Source organism: Trichomycterus rosablanca, chromosome 23 (assembly GCF_030014385.1).
Source record: "Trichomycterus rosablanca isolate fTriRos1 chromosome 23, fTriRos1.hap1, whole genome shotgun sequence".
NCBI lineage: Eukaryota > Metazoa > Chordata > Actinopteri > Siluriformes > Trichomycteridae > Trichomycterus > Trichomycterus rosablanca.
Window position 1 is genome coordinate 4,459,619 of NC_086010.1, and position 18,371 is coordinate 4,477,989.

Consider the following 18,371-nt stretch of genomic DNA (forward strand, 5'->3'; position numbering starts at 1 on the left):
CACACACACAGGTTTAATGTTATCCAGTTTAGTCTGAAAAAAACTTAAAAAGAGCCTCACAGTGAAAATAAACCGAAAGCAACAGCGTGTGTGTGTTTCTTTAAAAAAAAAACGCTTTGTTCACAGTGTCGCTTTAAATGATTCTGATTCAGGAGTCGAATGTGACGCGTAAGTTTCTCTCTCCGTTTTTACTGTTATTAATAAATGCTGTGGTTTTAAATAAACACCAGCTACTACAGAACATTTTGTGTGACTTTCTTACATTAAAAAGCTTCATTAAAAAGCTTAATTAAACTGCTATTACCACAGAGCGGTCACCGAGTCAGACTCGTTCCGTCTGTGGAGCTAAAAGTTCTGATTACCCTAAAAGTTCAGCAGATGATCCTGAACTAACGAATTTGGTAATGAATAAACTTTTGCCTCTGATTGGCTCTGTAACGTTTTCTGTTCTCATCTACATCACAAGTAAGAACCGCTTACGATTTACCAAAGTGAACCAGGAGTTTATATAACGTGCTGATAGAATCAACTCCGATGTGACCGGGTTGAATTATCTTTTTAAAGTAAATATTACAATCAGCAAAATTACATCGTATGTATGATGCACAACGTTAATGATGTTATTTTAGGTCATGAAGAGCTTTCACGATGGTTTCTGTACGATGGTTGATGAATGGTGATGTGATGGTTGGCGTCTGGATCAATCCACTGAGCTGTTAACTTAACGTGATCTTTATATATCACACGATCGGATCGGCTACTTTTAGGAAATATCGCCGATCGCCGATAGCATATTTTGATTAAAAATCGGCCGATACCGATTCATAGCCGATCGATCGTCCCATCTCTAGTCAAAAAGCACAGTGTAAGAAGTGGGGGCAAACTACTCAGAAAAGTCATTCAATGAAATGGACAAAATCTCCACCCACTATTATAGCAATTGGTTAATAAATATGTATATATATGTATAAATATGTATAAATAAAAGCAATTCAGAAGGAATTTATTAACGTATCATAAGCTGAAACAAATCTTTATTTTGCTCTTTAGTGCAAATTACAAAAAAAGCAGCTTAATACGGCTTTATGCACCACCATACTCGGTTTGTCTGCTTTAAACATGCCACATCTCAGGCCATTGTTGAGCACCATGGACCAACAGAAGAGCCCCTGTGTAAAATTGCAGATCATTTCAATACTGGTGATGAAATGAATGTGTCACAACACACAATACGTCAGACCCATCTGCGAATTGATGTTGGGAGGTGCTGGCAAGTCAAAGTACTCATGCTAACTCCTGCAAAATTTTACCCGCTTGTTTATCTTGTTTGATGGACAGACAAGAGCCTTTGACAGTCGTGATAAAACAGTCTGGATAAAAAAGGTTCAGAATTTTCCAACATTAATTTTGGGTTTCTGTCATGACACCATAAATCAGTAGTACACATATTAGAACAGACAAAACATTACACAGTTACACAAAAAATCCCTGGTCAATAATTAATTAGGCTGTAAATGGGTGATAATATTTTTGATTACTACTAACAGAAAAGCAAATGTACTCATATAGCCTATGTTTGAAGCATTCTGATAACATACATTAAATTAAGAAAAAAGATGGTCAAATAGCTTAAAATTTACTAACGTTACTTAATTGCATGGGTTGAATTGAAGACACACCCTACTCTAACAGATGACACAAGATGAGATAAATACAAAAAATTATCATCAGTAATGCATTTTTCCTCAACAAAACAGGGCCTGGAGGCCTGCAAAATGTCAGTGGATGTTTGCTTGCCCTACTTTTGTGTTAGGGGTTTGGCCGGCTTCGCTGAACAACAAGCTGACAAAGACGCTTGTAAATGAAGAGCTTAATAATTTAGGGTCTAGTGTAACCATACACGCACACAGCAAAGAGGTTTGCTGTGGCAAAGAATGCCCTGTGACTTCTAGAACAGGGTAAATACCAAAACAAGCAGGCAGTACATATAAGCATGGAGGTTACTCGTAAAGTGCTTAAGAATGTTTCTGAACCTGTTCAGTGACAAGAGTTGGTGTGGCCCTGTAATAAGTGCTAACATAGGGTAAGTGGTTTAGCAAACTGATTTCTCAAGTTATTTAGGCTATAGCATTTTTTGCATGTTTGAAAATTCCAGTGATGCCGCAATCTAGTGTGTACTCCCTTCTCACAAGCCGAACATTTAGAAACCCTAATAAGAAAGCAAAAATTAGAACAGCCTTTAAAAGTATTAGTGAGCTTCAGAAAGTGTATGAAATATGTTAGCCTTAAACGTTTGTGTTTAATGTTTATTAATCAGCCACCAAAATGACAAAAATGCCACCAGAGACATTGTCAAGGGATACAACAACTTTTGTTGCACAAACAAGCCTGCAAAAAACTAGTAACTAGTGTATATTGGTGCCATGGTTAAAAGCACACCCTTATCAATATACTTGAGCTGGGCATTTCAAAGACAACACTGTGCTTTACATAGGGACCAAAACTGCTCATTTTCAGATTATTCAGATTTTGTGTTTTAGACTACATACTGTTACAGTTAAAAACTTAATAATAATTATGACAATTAAGTAAGTATTCATAGGTTATAGTCAGAGTATGGAAATTAGTAGCTACCTGAACTTAGCATTAAGAAGCCATAGACAGCAACCATACTGACCACCATGTAAAAGCTGGCTGACATAAAAGACAAGTGAGTTTTATAATAAGCTAATACAAATATTAGATTTACAATTTTTACATTAAATGTTCATGATTAAGAACAATTACAAGAACTCAATTTGCAATTCTAGCAAGTACCCAGGGTGTACACCCAGAGTTATTCTGTTATACGGAAGGGAGGGAACAAACAAAAAAGATGCACACTTAATTGAGGAAACAACACTCGTCTGGATGTTCTGCACTCGTGCCTCGTTTTACAGGATAGTGAATAGTATTACGATATTTTATATATTAACTATGTACTGTGAAGTTTGTTTGTTTGTTTATTAGGATTTTAACGTCATGTTTTACACTTTTGGTTACATTCATGACAGGAACGGTAGTTACTCATCACACAAGGTTCATCACTTCTCAAGGTCTCAATTTTTTTGTGTCTCCAATTTACCTCATTTGCCCATCTTTGGACTGTGGGAGGAAACCGGGGCACCCGCAGACACGGGGAGAACATGCAAACTCCACACAGAAAGGACCCGGACCGCCCCACCTGGGGATCGAACCCAAGACCTTCTTGCTGTGAGGCGACAGTGCTACCCACTTAGCCACTACCACGTGCCGCCCTACTGTGAAGTAGAACAAATATCATCCAAATGAACGCAGGCTAGTAAATAGTTCAGAGGACAACAATGAGCCATATTTGAATCATTTTGTTCAGCTTCTTTAACATTAACATTTATCGCAACTAGGACACTTTTATCCAAAGGAGTTTACATTTGTTTATTAATACAATCCCAGCAATTAAGGGATAAGGGCTTTGATCGAGAGCCCAATAATGGCAAACTGGGTGTAGTGGGCTTGAACCAACAACCTTTAATTTACCTAAATGTTCAGCTTCTATTGCCGTAGACATTAACTGTGTCAGTACTGGATCAGTATCAATATAGGTTGATACCCTGATGTTTAAGATTATTATTTTATTAGAAATGTAGTTATATTAGATCATGACATCACTAGTAATTACAACATGAAACAGTGATGTGTGTGCAAGTGTCAGTGTTTTCGTAACTCCATTTAAAACATTGTTAAAATGTTGGTTACATTCTGATGATGTATTTTTGTTCTTGGACATCTAGACTAACCTGTACTTTTAATTATCCCTCATTTACCCACCTTAGTTGTCGCCTCACAGCAAGAAGGTCCTGGGTTCGATCCCCAGGTGAGGCGGCCCAGGTCCTTTCTGTGTGGAGTTTGCATGTTCTCCCTGTGTCCGCGCGGGTTTCCTCCGGGTGCTCCGGTTTCCTCCCACAGTCCAAAGACGTGCAAGTGAGGTGAATTGGAGATACAAAATTGTCCAAGACTGTTTGATATAACCTTGTGAGCTGTTGAATCTTGTGTAATGAGTAACTACCGTTCCTGTCATGAATGTAACCAAAGTGTAAAACATGACGTTAAAATCCTAATAAATAAACAAACAAACAAACCCACCTTAGTGGCTGGTAAGCTGTGAATAATATCTCAGCTTTAACAGTATGTATGACTTCAATCTTATCAGTGGACATCGCGATACTCATCATCGATAACAGAAGTATCTTTAAATATCGCGATATCATATTTATGACATATCGCCCATCACTATAGCATAAACGGTGCAACTAAAATAATTCTACTGTTAGTTGTGGCATTAGTTAGCACGTAGCTTGTTAGCAATAGTTAACTGAGTTATAAGTTATGATTTAAAGTGCTGATTAAGCAACATAAATAATATTGCAGTGCGAAAAAATGGTTTTAGTTACACTACCAATAAGTTTGTAAACTTAATAAACTAACACTGGCTTTAAAAGCTAACTCAGCTAGTCAGCTCGCCGGTCGGTCCCGTTACAAATCGCGCTTGTGCTAAGCTAACGGCCGCTAGCTTGTTGGCTAACGCTGCTCCCCTGTGCTGTGTATTATACCTTTAGCGGCTTCGAAGAAATGTCCTTCAGCGGTCCATTCCAGCTTATATGCCCACAAAATTCACAAGCGTGCGCCGGAAAATTCCCTCCGCTGTGAGTTAATCCAGTTACTCTGTCGTGCTAAACTACACTCTCACTCCCACAACAACAACAATGTCAACCGAGGCACGACGAAATCCGCCCCATTACACAAAAATCACCCCCTCCAGTCACCAGCCAATCAGAGACACACATGGTCATGACTGACACAAAATCAGACCAATCAGAATAGACATTGGAGGTCAAACTGTTAGCTGATTGGTTGCTGATATTTTACCTTAGCGAGTACGGGGAATAATAAACCTATGACTGAAGCGCTTGGTTCAGTGAGTGACACTTTAATTCAGGGACCAACTTAGTCATGACGTCACCGCGATTGCGCTGGAAACATTCCGTCGCGTTTTGTCTAATTGAATCTGACGTCATCAGCGCTCTTCAGGTACAGCGTGTTCCCTCTAGTTTAAATTCACCTTCAGACTTTTATATAGAGCTGATATTAACGCGAGAGAGGCTACAGGCACCATAATAACTGCTACACTGTAGAACAATCAGTGGACATATTTATCGTTGACAATTTTCTACACACACTTCGGTTACATTCATGACAGGAACGGTAGTTACTCATTACACAAGATTCTACAATTAACCTAACTGCATGTATTTGGACTATGGGAGGAAACCGGAGCTTCCAGAGGAAACCCACGCAGACACGGGGAGAACATGCAAACTCCACACAAAGGACATAGACCTTCTTGCTGTGAGGTGACAGTGCTACCCACTGAGCCACCCCTTAAATTGAATAAAGAGAGCGATATCTCTAAACTAGTTTTAACACATCATAAGATACATGGAACAGTGCGTTCTTACCAAGATGTAGAATAAAGAAATACAAAGCACCAATGACATAAAAACCTAGGTTCAAACCTTGCCTTTGGTAAATCTATCGTATTTGACATGTTATTTACATTTTCAGCATTTAGCAGATGCTTTTATCCAAAGCGACTTACACGATGAGCTGAACACAATGAGCAATTGAGGGTTAAGGGCCTTGCTCAGGAACCCAACAGTGGCAACTTGGTGATGGCGGGGCTTGAACCGGCAACCTTCTGTTTACTAGTCCAGTACCTTAACCACTGAGCTATCACTGTAAAAGGTGCTTTGACAGATTTTACTTATCAACTGTGTGTGTTTTGCCCTGCAATCTATTGGCACCTTTTCTACTGTATATTTAAGCTAAACATCTAGTGTTTTCTGGGTGCTACTGTTACAGCCAGTTGACTTTCTGAATAGTTGTAGCAATTTGCCTCACATGTTGTAGGAGTTACGAACATAACCAGGCAACACAGTTATCCTATTTTATTTTTCTTTAACCTTAAACCTTTCAAGTGCTGCGTTAAGTAACTGCTTTGATCATTTTCCCCCAGCTATTTTAATGTACTGTACAAATAAAAAAACAGATGATCAGTTAATGGTAAAATGGCCAATTGTGAAAATCATTCCAACATGCTACCACCACTGTATTTTACAGAGGCACAAGATGTCCTGTTAGATTTACATGACACATACTACTTAGAATCCAAACCTAAATTGATCTTACTTGTAAGGCTTTCATAAAAATGTTCTGGTGTCACACTCTGGAATATACTTGATCCATTATTAATCATCTTTATCTGAAGCCACATAGTGGCTAATGTGGTTGTTCTCATCACACATTAATTGGAATGTTCAATTTGAGAAAATTACTAATAACTTTTCACTAAAGGCAGCGGATAAACCGATAAAAAGTTGTCACAACAAACTCGTCAAATCTTGTCTTTACAAACCTAACATGGTGCATAGGCACATTAAAACAGGAAATGATCGTTCCCAAACTGTTGCCCCAAAGTTGGCAGCATATAGTTTACACTATTGACTGAAGACATTGTCCAAAAAAGGAAGCCACCTCTACTCACAAATTTATTGGAATCGTACAACCTGGCAGATTTAAAACATTTCTGTAACACATTCTCTACTGTGATTATCAGTATTTATGTTGGACATAAAACCAAGAAACCATTACTACACAAAACAAAATTTTAATATTACAAACACTGCTGCAGTGCCAATCATCCTCTCTTACAGAATAAACTGCACAACCAGCAGCCAAGTAACTGTTTAAATGAAAACAAAGAAACAAAAAAATCATAAGCACTAAAACCTTAAAAAACAGAGACATGTTTTTACATGCTGGTTCGGATGATGGGAATCAGTGATGTAGTCCAGCTGACAGGTTAAACACCTCTGAGAAATCAGCGCCGTCTTCTGTCTGGACTTCTGCTGCGTCTCCTTCCACCCCTAAGATAAAGAATCCAGACAATTGAATATACTCTTAACACATTACATTCGACTTCCTCCAATCACTTCTATCTTTAGACAACACAGACTGGTAACAGTCTGTAAAAAGTTGCTTTCCACTCCCAAACATGCCACAAGGTGGATCAGCTACTGCCAAATCCTCTCTTACTGTTAGTGCATTAGTGAATGTGTGGTGCCCCAAGATAAACTGGCATTCCGTACAAGGTGCGTTTCTGCCTTGTAGTCAGTCAGGAACAAAAACGACCACAATCGTAATCACATGTCTAACAGAGATAAATAAATCAATTCATTTGCTCTATTTTTCAATCTATTTTTCAAACCTATTCATAAATGGTATTCATTTACATAATCAAGAACTATAAGAAATGGTCTCATGTTCTGTTAAAAAAAATGTTCAGTACTGTTGGCATACAACTGACAACTGTTGTTTCTGTTTCTACTCACCTCCTCTTGCTCTTTGGTGGCCCTCTAACAAAGCCCCAGTCCACACTGATAGGTTGACCCATGAGTTCTTGGCTGTTTAGCCCCTCCATGGCAGCTTGTGCTTCTTTATATGTTTCATATTCAACCAGTGCATAACCCTGTCAGAGACAAACAGAAGTTAAATCAACACTGTGATACTGACTGACAGAGGCTGTATAGACGTTTAATGACAAAACTGAAATAAAATTGGGGAAAAATCTGAAATCTGACGAGTTCAACATGAAACAGCTGGAGGAACGAAGAGCACGCAGACATTTTCATCTAGTAAAATACTGCCACTCAGTGGACACAAAAGCAACCACATAATCACACTGGAAACAATCTAATGTGTAATAAGTGTATAATCCTTTCCATAATAGATTGTTGTGAGTGTGGGATTTTAAAGCACCAGACAAGCTATATCTGATTCAGCATTTAATTAATCTTACCCCTGTTTGGAAATAAAAATACTGCTTAGTTATATCAGTTAAAACTATCTTAGTTAGACAGAAAACCAGCTAGCCTGGGTTGTGTTTGGACTCTTAAGTAGACAAAACACACACAGAGGAAGAAAAAAACACTCTGTGCTGTTAGGTTGATGTGTTTTACATAAATGTTTTCAATGGGTTTAATATTCCTGGAATAATATTTTGTTGAAGATTTCTAAGGTTCTGTTCAATTCTAGGCTTAAAAAAAAAAAACCTGTTTGGCAAAAAAATGTAAATTATTAGGGGTTGTGTACTAATTCATTTCAGTGGAATTATTTTTGAAAATAAAAATGAAAGAAAGTGATAGTATTAGCCAGGTGATGTGTAGTATCTGTTTTTTTGCCATAGTGCTTGCTGTCCTGCACAAAGAGTACCGTCTTACCACTGTGCCATTAAAGTCTGATAAATGGAATGCTGCAGAAATGGGCGACACTTCAAAAGGTTCTGTCGACTCTGAACAGGCTCTTTTAGAGTAACCTCTGGGTTCTTATACCTTCCAGACAAGGACTCCGATGCCCAATTTAGTAGCACATATAGCTCTAGGAAGGTTCAAGGTAGTTAAGCTTATTAAATTTGTTTAAAAAGTTAAGGCCACAGTTCTGTTCGGCTTTTTTTTATTTATTATTATTTGAAACACACAGACAATACTTACTTTTAGGTAACCTGTCCTTCTGTCTAAATTGAGATGGATATTTTTAATCTCTCCATACTCTGCAAATTTGTCGTGAATGTCTTCTTCTGTAGCCTCTTCATGAACCCCGGTAACAAAGAGAATCCAGCCCTCAACAGCTGCAAACACAGTAAAGTCAGGGTTAAAGATCAAAAGGTTCAGACATACTATATGACAAAAAAGCAGAATTAAATGTCTCAGCCTCACTTATTGGTTTGAATGTTTCTAATGTTTAAACATTAGTTTAAAAAACACACAGGTAATAATATCGTCACATCACATAGAGGCAGTGCACGTACATCTTTGTGGTCCAGGCTCATCACCATCCTGCTCTACTGTATCATAATCTTCTCTCACTCTGGATCTTGCTCCTTCCTCTGTAAGCAAAACAACAAATAATTACAGCTCATAATACAAGAAAAGTAAAAATTATATGGGGGAAGTGACACTTATTTGAGCCAGAATGAATGTTTACCAGATCCAAATCCACGACCCTTCCTCTTCTTGGCTTTTTCCTTAAGTTTGTGAATGCTTTCTGAAAAGACAAGTTTACAACATTACATACATATCAATCACAATCAACTACTTCCAAAATGACCAACATTAGTACTGTTATTTACTGATTGGTTAAATAAAGCATGAAAAGTTTGTTACGTAACTATATGATGGATTTATATTTTGATCGGATGCTTTAAGCTTGTCAGTTATTGATTAAACAGTCTGGAGGTGGTATGTGAGAGGAGAACTAAGGACAAAATCAGGGCCATCCTGGATAATCTCTCACCCTCTCAATGAGGAACTATTTTATTTTATTACTGGGCAGTTCTTTCAGTCATAGACTGATTTCACCAAAGAGCAAAATGGAGCGCTCAGACGTCCTTTTGTGCCAACTGCCACCAGACTGCATAACAATAGCAGAATACACAAACTGTCCTCACACTGATGAGCCAGCTCCCCCCTACAATAACTCAAGATCCCCCCCACCCCTTTTTCCCCCATCACTAGACTCTACATTTCATTATTCACACATATGTATATATCTACATATAGTATATATAGTGTTTTTATTATACTGTTGTAATTACCATACTGTTGTATAGAAGTAATTGCATAGCTAATTTTTTTCTATAATTTCCTTATTTTTTATTTTATTCTGCTCTATTTACTGTACTTACACTGTACTGGAGCTGCTGTAACACTCGAATTTCCCCCCATGGGGATCAATAAAGGAATCTTATCTTAAACAAAATTGGTAAAATTTGCATGACTAAAATAAAACTGTGAAATGTAAAAAAGCTCTTTAACAGACACAATTAAGTTTATACTTTGTATATATATATATATATATATAAACATAAACAACATCTAAATAGACCTAATTGTACATTTTAGCATTTAGCAGACACACTTATCCAACTGGTTGCATTTACGTTGTTGTTACCAGGAAAGCCTCAGAAAAACAAAATATCGCGATACGTACGATTAATGTATCGAAATATGATCTTTAATCCCTTTTAAACAATCTAAATAAGCCGCTTTCAGTGGCTGAATCCTAAAAACACTCTCACTCCCTACACAAGCGCACTTTATAGTGTGTAACCAGCGCCTGGTGCAGGCTGATTTCCGCAACGCTAACAACTACAGTTCTAACAAAACATAACACCGATTTAGTAAACTTATTAAAACACAAGGATGATCATAACAACAACACGAAACACCGCTAATTACGCACTAACTCTGTATACGTTACAAACGGGTGGATTGTTTCTGTTAGCTTCATTAGCATCGAGCTAGCGGGAATGTTTCCATTAGCACGCTTGCTAACGCTGGAGAACAACGGACAGGCCCAACATGAACAATATGGTACAAATTCGACCTTTTTAAAAGAGCAGTTTAAACAAACGATTATCACGAATAAAAATAATTACAGAATCGTTTAAAATCGTACCGTCACCATCCTCATCCATAGGAAAATCTTCTCCTCCCGCTTCATGAAGATCCAACACGTCCGCCATGCTGTCTGTTCTCCGAGTGTACTGGAGCATGCGCAGTGCACACTTAAGGTTGCTTGCGAAGAGACAGAAAAAAGAACTAAAGCAACAGCGCCGCCTACTGAACCACTTCATAATTACAACCACAAAATCTAAACCAACAGCGCCGCCTACTGAACCACTTCATAATTACAACCACAAAATCTAAACCAACAGCGCCGCCTACTGAACCACTTCATAATTACAACCACAAAATCTAAACCAACAGCACCGCCTACTGAACCACTTCATAATTACAACCACAAAATCTAAACCAACAGCGCCGCCTACTGAACCACTTCATAATTACAACCACAAAATCTAAACCAACAGCGCCGCCTACTGAACCACTTCATAATTACAACCACAAAATCTAAACCAACAGCGCCGCCTACTGAACCACTTCATAATTACAACCACAAAATCTAAACCAACAGCGCCGCCTACTGAACCACTTCATAATTACAACCACAAAATCTAAACCAACAGCGCCACCTACTGAACTACTGCATTAATTACAACCACAAAATCTAAACCAACAGCGCCGCCTACTGAACCACTTCATAATTACAACCACAAAATCTAAACCAACAGCGCCGCCTACTGAACCACTTCATAATTACAACCACAAAATCTAAACCAACAGCGCCGCCTACTTAACCACTTCATAATTACAACCACAAAATCTAAACCAACAGCGCCGCCTACTGAACCACTTCATAATTACAACCACAAAATCTAAACCAACAGCGCCGCCTACTGAACCACTTCATAATTACAACCACAAAATCTAAACCAACAGCGCCACCTACTGAATTACTTTATAATTACAACCACAAAACTACACCAATAGCGCCACCTACTGAACTACTGCATTAATTACAACCACAAAATCTAAACCAACAGCGCCGCCTACTGAACCACTTCATAATTACAACCACAAAATCTAAACCAACAGCGCCGCCTACTGAACCACTTCATAATTACAACCACAAAATCTAAACCAACAGCGCCGCCTACTGAACCACTTCATAATTACAACCACAAAATCTAAACCAACAGCGCCGCCTACTGAACCACTTCATAATTACAACCACAAAATCTAAACCAACAGCGCCGCCTACTGAACCACTTCATAATTACAACCACAAAATCTAAACCAACAGCGCCGCCTACTGAACCACTTCATAATTACAACCACAAAATCTAAACCAACAGCACCGCCTACTTAACCACTTCATAATTACAACCACAAAATCTAAAGCAACAGCGCCACTTACGGTACTTAACCACTTTATAATTACAACCACAAAACTACACCAATAGCGCCACCTACTGAACTACTGCATCAATTACAACCACAAAATACATCAACAGCGTCACACAAACTTAAACTCAAACGTAGTTTTATTGGCATGACAAAATATGGACAGTCATATTGCCAAGGCTTGGTAACATATTTAGGAAATATAATTAAAAATAGAGTAAAATAATAAAAAAATAAACAACAACAACAACAATAATAATAGAAATAGAAAATATACAATATATAAAAATTACAAATATACATATAAAAATCTAAGAAAAACAGTGCAGATGGTCACCTACTGAATTACTGAATAAATTAGAAACACAAAACTACTCTAACAGCGCCACCTAGTGAATTAATTTATTAATTACAAACGCAAAATTACAGCAACAGCGCCACCTACTAAATACCTGCATCAATTACAAACACAAAACTGCAACAAACGAACAATAAATAAATAAATAAATACAATGAAAATTAACAAACAAGCAAACAAAACAACAGTGCTTTTATCGATTTCCATCATTTTTAAGATGATATGACATTTTAGAAAGAAATGAATGCAACATCTTCCTTGCAAATCCAAATTACTCAAAAGCTGCACTATTGTCTTTTTTAGCCACATGCTGTTTGTCAATTTGCAATCCCTGCTGTACTTTTTTAAAGTATAAACTTCCATAAGTATAAATTCCATGTGGATTTCTGCAGGTCTATGAATATCAGTTCAGAGCTTTCTCTGATGAGCTTAGTCTCAGTGTTGCTAAGCCAAACTATTGAGTAGATTTGAGCGGCAGCATTTTTGGCTTCATGCTGTGAAGTGAAGTGCAAAAATGGTGCAGAAGATGGGTGGTCATTTTACAAAATTGGCCATCTTGCAGGGGGCTTGTCGACCCAGCCATTCATCTCAGGTTGCTTGGTTTACGCCACCGGACAGGAGCTAGTGCTGTTTTTAAACTAAAAATCGGTCCATTCTGCTAGACTCTGTGGGGTCTCCAACATGGCAGAAAAAAGACAGAAAATAATGCCTCCTTTATTGTCCAGACTACCTGGGCCTCCAATATTTTCAGGGCATAGTTCATAATATAGCTGTGTAACTACCATTTTAGGAACACTCTTACTGCTATAACCACAGACTGCAATCATTGTAAGAAGCCTAGTACTGAAAGAGCAACCATCAGCCATCACATTCACCACAGAAAAGTCTAAATGACTGCAATTCTTTGCTATTATTACTGCAGGTCCACATCAGCTCAATTTACCTACTGATTTTGCGTAGAAACTTTAAAAATCATAAAGTAACGGAGAAAACATGAGAGAGGTCTAAACAGTACTCAAAGTGCTTAAATATTAGACAGAAAAAGTAATTGTTTCTTCAGTATGTTTAAATTTAAAAATGTAAAAAAAAATTCAAGTATCACCCACAACTATAATAATCAAGTCATTAAATTGAATTAAATAATATAATTAAATATTTTACAGGGACAGAAAATAAACAGTAATACATTTGTTTCCTAAAAAGTGTTGTTGGCGCCGGTGACCATTTTTAAAATTGCTTTTTCAAGTAGGTTACAATGGCACAGCTGGTGGAATGGGCTCTGCATACAAATCTGGGTTCAATCCTGTAAGAGGTTTGGCATGCTTTCAAAGTGTCAAAGTGTTTCCTTAGTGTAATTTGATTTCCTCTAACCTACCCCCAACATGCAGAAGGTGATTGACTGTTCTAAATTGATTCTTGGAGTTAGTAAGTAAGTGAGTGAGTAAGTGAGTGAGTGAATGGGTGAGTGATACCCTATGATAGAGTAAATGTCTTTCTGCCTTGCATCCAGAGTTTCTGGGTTAGGTTGGGGGTTAGATTGGACCCACAGTGATTAAGACCAGGAGAATTTCATTGTATTTGCATTATTCACTTTATCCAGGTCAGGGTTGCGGTGTATCCAGAACCCTTTAGTCATAGCCAATCATGTCTGTGTAGACGACAGCACTTCTGAGCTTCGAATTCGGATCTCTGTGTTAGTGGTAATAGACCACTGCACCACCTGAGCATTTACCAGGGAAAAGTGGTTAGAGAAAATACAAACCTTGTTTTAAAAAATGTTTACCACTGTGTTATGTCACCTTCCCATTAATTACTGTTTAATTGTTTAGGAAATGTTACAAGTAGAATTCCTGCATGATACTTCAACTGCTTACTAGTCCGTAGTCGTGGTTGTCTGGTTCTTCTCTTTATGATGCGCTATACATTTTTACCAGGATTATGCAATTTAAAATGGACTTAAATTGAACTTTTGTTAGCATCTATGGACTGTTTAGATAAAGCCAATCACTGAGTAATGGAATGACGAGCAGACTTTGACCGAATGAACATTAAACTAACATGTGTCATACACCTCAGATTTTACCTGTAACATAAGTAAGCATTATCACTGACACTCTTGTCTTATCTATTATCTACGTGAATCTTTATAACTGTAGATCTGTATGACAGGATGGGGTGTAAGTTGACTGCATTTTTTTTAGGGAAGAAAAATATGTATTTTAAGTTATTAAGTTACAAAGCAAAATGAAATACACTTTATGTCCCAACAATGAGCTTGTTGAACATTATACAACCCCAAATCAGAAATATAGTTCAGACAGTATGGAAAATGCAGTTTGTTACATTGACTTTTATTGCAGACATGAACCCAAGATATTTTATCTTTTGACCAGTCAGCTTTATTTCATTTGTTACAGTTTTTCTCGATTGCTTTGGTGCATTTCTCTGATCAGAATTAAAATTCTCATAACTGTTAGTTCAGCCTCCACAATATTTAGTCATTTAGTCATTTGTGCACATCATAGTAGCAGTTTCTCTTTCCTTCCAACAAATTGCAAATGCTTTTGGACATGCATCAATTGCTTCCATACAATTCTCTGCTGTTTTATAACATTATCATTTGCTTATGTCATGTCAGTCAAAATAAACTATACTTATGAATGCTGAATAGTCATTTCCTATGAAACTAATAGTCCTCATTTCATTGCTTGAATCATTACATACAAAAATGTTGAACTAGTTGTCAAAATCAGTATGTTGTATGTTCCAATTCAGTTCCAATATGTACTGCAATATTGTTTACAGTTGTGCACAGCTCTACCCAAAGGGTGTTTCTTATGTTTGTTGTAAATAAGTTTGTACTTTGCTTTAGCACAATGCTGTAAACAAATTAGAATTGCAAAGAGCATATGCAGTAAAAATGTGAAACATACGTATTGAGTGTCTTGTACTCATTTACCTTACTACATACAGTAATGTGTAACTTAACTGTAGATTTCAAATGGGTGTGCTAATAGTGTATAGTGCTGTCTTGAGCATTTTCAGGTAGTGTCACCATGATCTGACTTTTTTGCATTGGAAAACACTTACAGAGTGAACTGTCATAATGAAAACATGACAAAGCCATTTGACTATCTTGTTCATAAACAATGGTGTCAGGACTTTTTATTTTGATGACACTGACACTTTTATTGAAATGAATACTTGCTTTTGAGGAATGAACTATCCATTTTGAGCAAGTGACACGCTTTTGCAGGTTATCAACTAGGTTTTGCAGTTTGTACTAATTGTTTTGAGAAATGCACTTACTGTTGTGCAAATGTTAATGGTGATGTGAGAAATGCACCAAAGCGACTGAGAAAAACTGTAATATACATCCATTTCTATATTTCAGACCTGCAACATATTCCAAAAAAGTTGGGACGAGGCAATTTTTCCACTCAAATCGCTCAGCTGGGGAGCTGCCAGAGATGTGGCAAAGTTACCTGTGCATATATGTTCAGGTGACATAACAAATCACAGATTCTTGTTTTTATTGCATTTTACAGAGTGTTCCAAATTTTCTGGAAACAGGTTTTGTAGTACAGAAAGTTTGGCAGGAGATGCTGTAATCAACATGATTGTTATAAAGACTGCTTACTTTTACTATGACATCTCTAGTTTGTTAATACGATGATTCATTAGATTCAGAAATGAGGTCATTATTAAGAGAGAATCTACTGAACTTTGACTTGATTACTTTAGTCTTAGATAAAGCCTCAAGGTTCGTTGTCCAGCACAGCAGTAATACACTACACCGGGATGATTTCATCAACTCAGGTCGTTCTTTGACCCCCTTTTAAGCTCTATATAATGGCACCAGCCCTCAGAGAAGGTACCATCAGGTCTTAGACATCCAGTAGAAAAGGTAAGACTTTTCCTGTCAATCTGATTATTTGTTTTATTCATATTTAATGTTTATTGTATGTGTTAATTAATTAAGCATCTAGATAGATATGAGTGAGTTTATGAAATCACATCAGTATAACAATATAAATACATTAACAAAATATTACACTTATTGGTACTGTTGGTGTTGTGTCTTAGAGCTTTCATAAAATACAATCAGGGAAAACAAGTTTTCAATCCATCTAGTTTTTAATTGGAATACTACCAGTGCCAACGCATATTCATGTTGTGTGTTTTAACGTTGTGTTTAACAATATTAGCAAAAAAGCTGCAATAAGCAAAACAAAGTAAAACTTAAAAAATAAACAGAAGTAAGATAGAAAAAGTATTTAGTTTTGGCTCACATTTTGGACAGGCATCTAATTTTTTAAGCAGAAGAGTTTTGTATTGAGCTTAGTGATATAAATCTTCCTAGTGTTTGTTATGGCTCTGTTTTGTCTCTATGAAATGTATATAGCTTTTTCATTTTATCCTAATTATTACTAGTTACTTATTATTAGTTACTTAGTTACTTAAAATCTTCCCAACCTATTTTAAAGGAACAAAACCTCTCATCAGTATTTAATTATTTATTTATCTCTCTGATATGCTCACTAGCTTTGCATAATTTTAGGACATTGATCTTCCCATCAGTTGTTGAAATGGCAGGAATGTTTTAGAATGGCAGGAACACCCCACCCCGTTATATTTGGTCCACCGCAATGTTCAGTTCATGGCTACGGCCTTATGTTAAATACTTGCTGTCATTTACTGCACAGTTAAACGGTTTAACAGTTAAACAGTTTCTTTTTAACTTTCACTGTCTTGACATAATCATAGCAAATGAATAGCATAATACATCCTTTATGATATAAAATTAAAAGTATTTATGTTATGCTGCCTTGAGAATATTTAATCATTTTAATTTTCTTTTATAATTCAAGGCAAGCCTTACTCAGTCTACAACCATGAAGTTCTCCCTCATCGCCGCAATTGCTGTTGTTCTGGCCATTGGTAAGATGAAAAAAAAACAAAAAACAGTACTTTAAAAATCATCATAATTTATTGAGGAAATAATATTGTTTTGTGTAAAAGGCTCTGAGTCTGCAAGCCTGGTCAAGAGAGAAAGTCCTGATATGCTTCCTGAGTTCGAGAAGATCACCAAGTATTTCCAGGATATGGTCGACAGCCTTAAAGTCATTGAGGCCCCTCAGCTGGCTGACAAGGCCAAGTGAGTTTCAGGCCAACATCTATTTTTATATTTTATAAATGTATGAAATTTTAGAGTGAATCTATAAGGAACTTGGGTGTGTTCTATTTGGGTTGGAGTTTCTTATGTAAGTTTTATATACCTGTCATGAAAGCTACCATAAGCTACCATACTGCCAACCAGTTAAAGACTTGTTGGTTCATTAAAAAGTAAAACAAATTGAAACCTTGAAAAGCACAAACCTAAAGCTTTAGTTAACAGTACCGTGTAGGCCTGAGCATTATTGTAATGGTTGAGTTGGTTTCTACAGGGCTTACATTGAGGAGAGCAAAGCCCAGCTGCAGCCCATGGTTGAGAATCTCCATGAGCAGCTGAAGCCCCTTTCTGGCAACATTGAGGATCAGTTCAAGCCCCTGGCTGACTCCATGCAGGCACAGATCACCTCCTACGGCAACATCATGCAGGCCCAGGTTGAGGATTTGTTCAAGTTTGTGGTTGACCAGACCAAAGCCATTTTGCCACCCCAGTAAATAAAACTTCACCAGAAAAATTGTCTCGTGATTACAAGAAATGACATCACATGACAGTCTAAAATAAAGACGTTAAAAGACTTACAGTTTGTGTCATCATTTTCTTATAATTTTTTGCACTATTGTTTATATTAACAAAATTATATGCAATAGGGTTTGTTAACTTGAATTGCATAAAAGACCAAAGTTGGAGTTGTCACAAATTACCAGTTGCTTATCTGAATGTGCCCCTGTGCGCAAAGCAAGGTCTATAAAGTCATAAAGAAAGCTCGGCTTAAAGAAACTCCAGTGGCCTTGACCAACATCAGTGCCCAGCCATACAAATGCTCTTTTGACGGAATGGGCACAAAATCCCACAGACCACGGACTAAGAAGCCTTCTCAGAAGAGCGGCTGTTGTTATAGCTA

General features: G+C 37.2%; 3 protein-coding genes across 4 annotated transcripts in view; 1 reads left to right on the forward strand and 2 right to left on the reverse strand.

Moving 5' to 3' along the window:
• The window catches only part of otud7b (OTU deubiquitinase 7B), a 29,295-nt gene extending 24,497 nt beyond the window's left edge, over positions 1–4,798 (reverse strand). For both annotated transcript variants that reach the window (XM_062985970.1, XM_062985969.1), the window contains exon 1: positions 4,629–4,798. The gene's annotated coding sequence lies outside the window, so the exon portion shown is untranslated. The remainder of the gene's footprint in view (positions 1–4,628) is intronic.
• A 1,928-nt stretch (positions 4,799–6,726) lies between these two features.
• rbm8a (RNA binding motif protein 8A) lies at positions 6,727–10,674 on the reverse strand. Its single transcript, XM_062985405.1, has 6 exons — positions 10,591–10,674; positions 9,118–9,177; positions 8,942–9,019; positions 8,625–8,761; positions 7,467–7,603; positions 6,727–7,001 (listed from the first exon to the last, which is right to left on the reverse strand). Exons 1-6 carry the CDS (start codon positions 10,655–10,657, stop codon positions 6,956–6,958), a joined length of 525 nt encoding a protein of 174 aa, XP_062841475.1. The 5' UTR covers positions 10,658–10,674; the 3' UTR covers positions 6,727–6,955.
• A 5,441-nt stretch (positions 10,675–16,115) lies between these two features.
• LOC134301190 (type-4 ice-structuring protein LS-12-like) lies at positions 16,116–18,048 on the forward strand. The gene is made up of 4 exons (XM_062985789.1): positions 16,116–16,204; positions 17,169–17,238; positions 17,320–17,455; positions 17,745–18,048. The coding sequence occupies exons 2-4, from the start codon at positions 17,193–17,195 to the stop codon at positions 17,962–17,964; spliced, it is 402 nt and encodes a 133-aa protein (XP_062841859.1). The 5' UTR covers positions 16,116–16,204; positions 17,169–17,192; the 3' UTR covers positions 17,965–18,048.
• Positions 18,049–18,371: the final 323 nt, after the last annotated feature.

Coding starts and splice junctions, on each gene's coding strand:
- LOC134301190 (XM_062985789.1), top strand. CDS start 17,193: ATGAAGTTCTCCCTCATCGCCGCAATTGCTGTTGTTCTGGCCATTG. Junction 17,239..17,319: donor TGCTGTTGTTCTGGCCATTG/GTAAGATGAAAA, acceptor TTTGTGTAAAAG/GCTCTGAGTCTGCAAGCCTG. Junction 17,456..17,744: donor CAGCTGGCTGACAAGGCCAA/GTGAGTTTCAGG, acceptor TGGTTTCTACAG/GGCTTACATTGAGGAGAGCA.
- rbm8a (XM_062985405.1), bottom strand. CDS start 10,657: ATGGCGGACGTGTTGGATCTTCATGAAGCGGGAGGAGAAGATTTTCCT. Junction 9,178..10,590: donor TATGGATGAGGATGGTGACG/GTACGATTTTAA, acceptor TTGTCTTTTCAG/AAAGCATTCACAAACTTAAG. Junction 7,604..8,624: donor GAAGGACAGGTTACCTAAAA/GTAAGTATTGTC, acceptor TGTCTCTGACAG/GGTTATGCACTGGTTGAATA.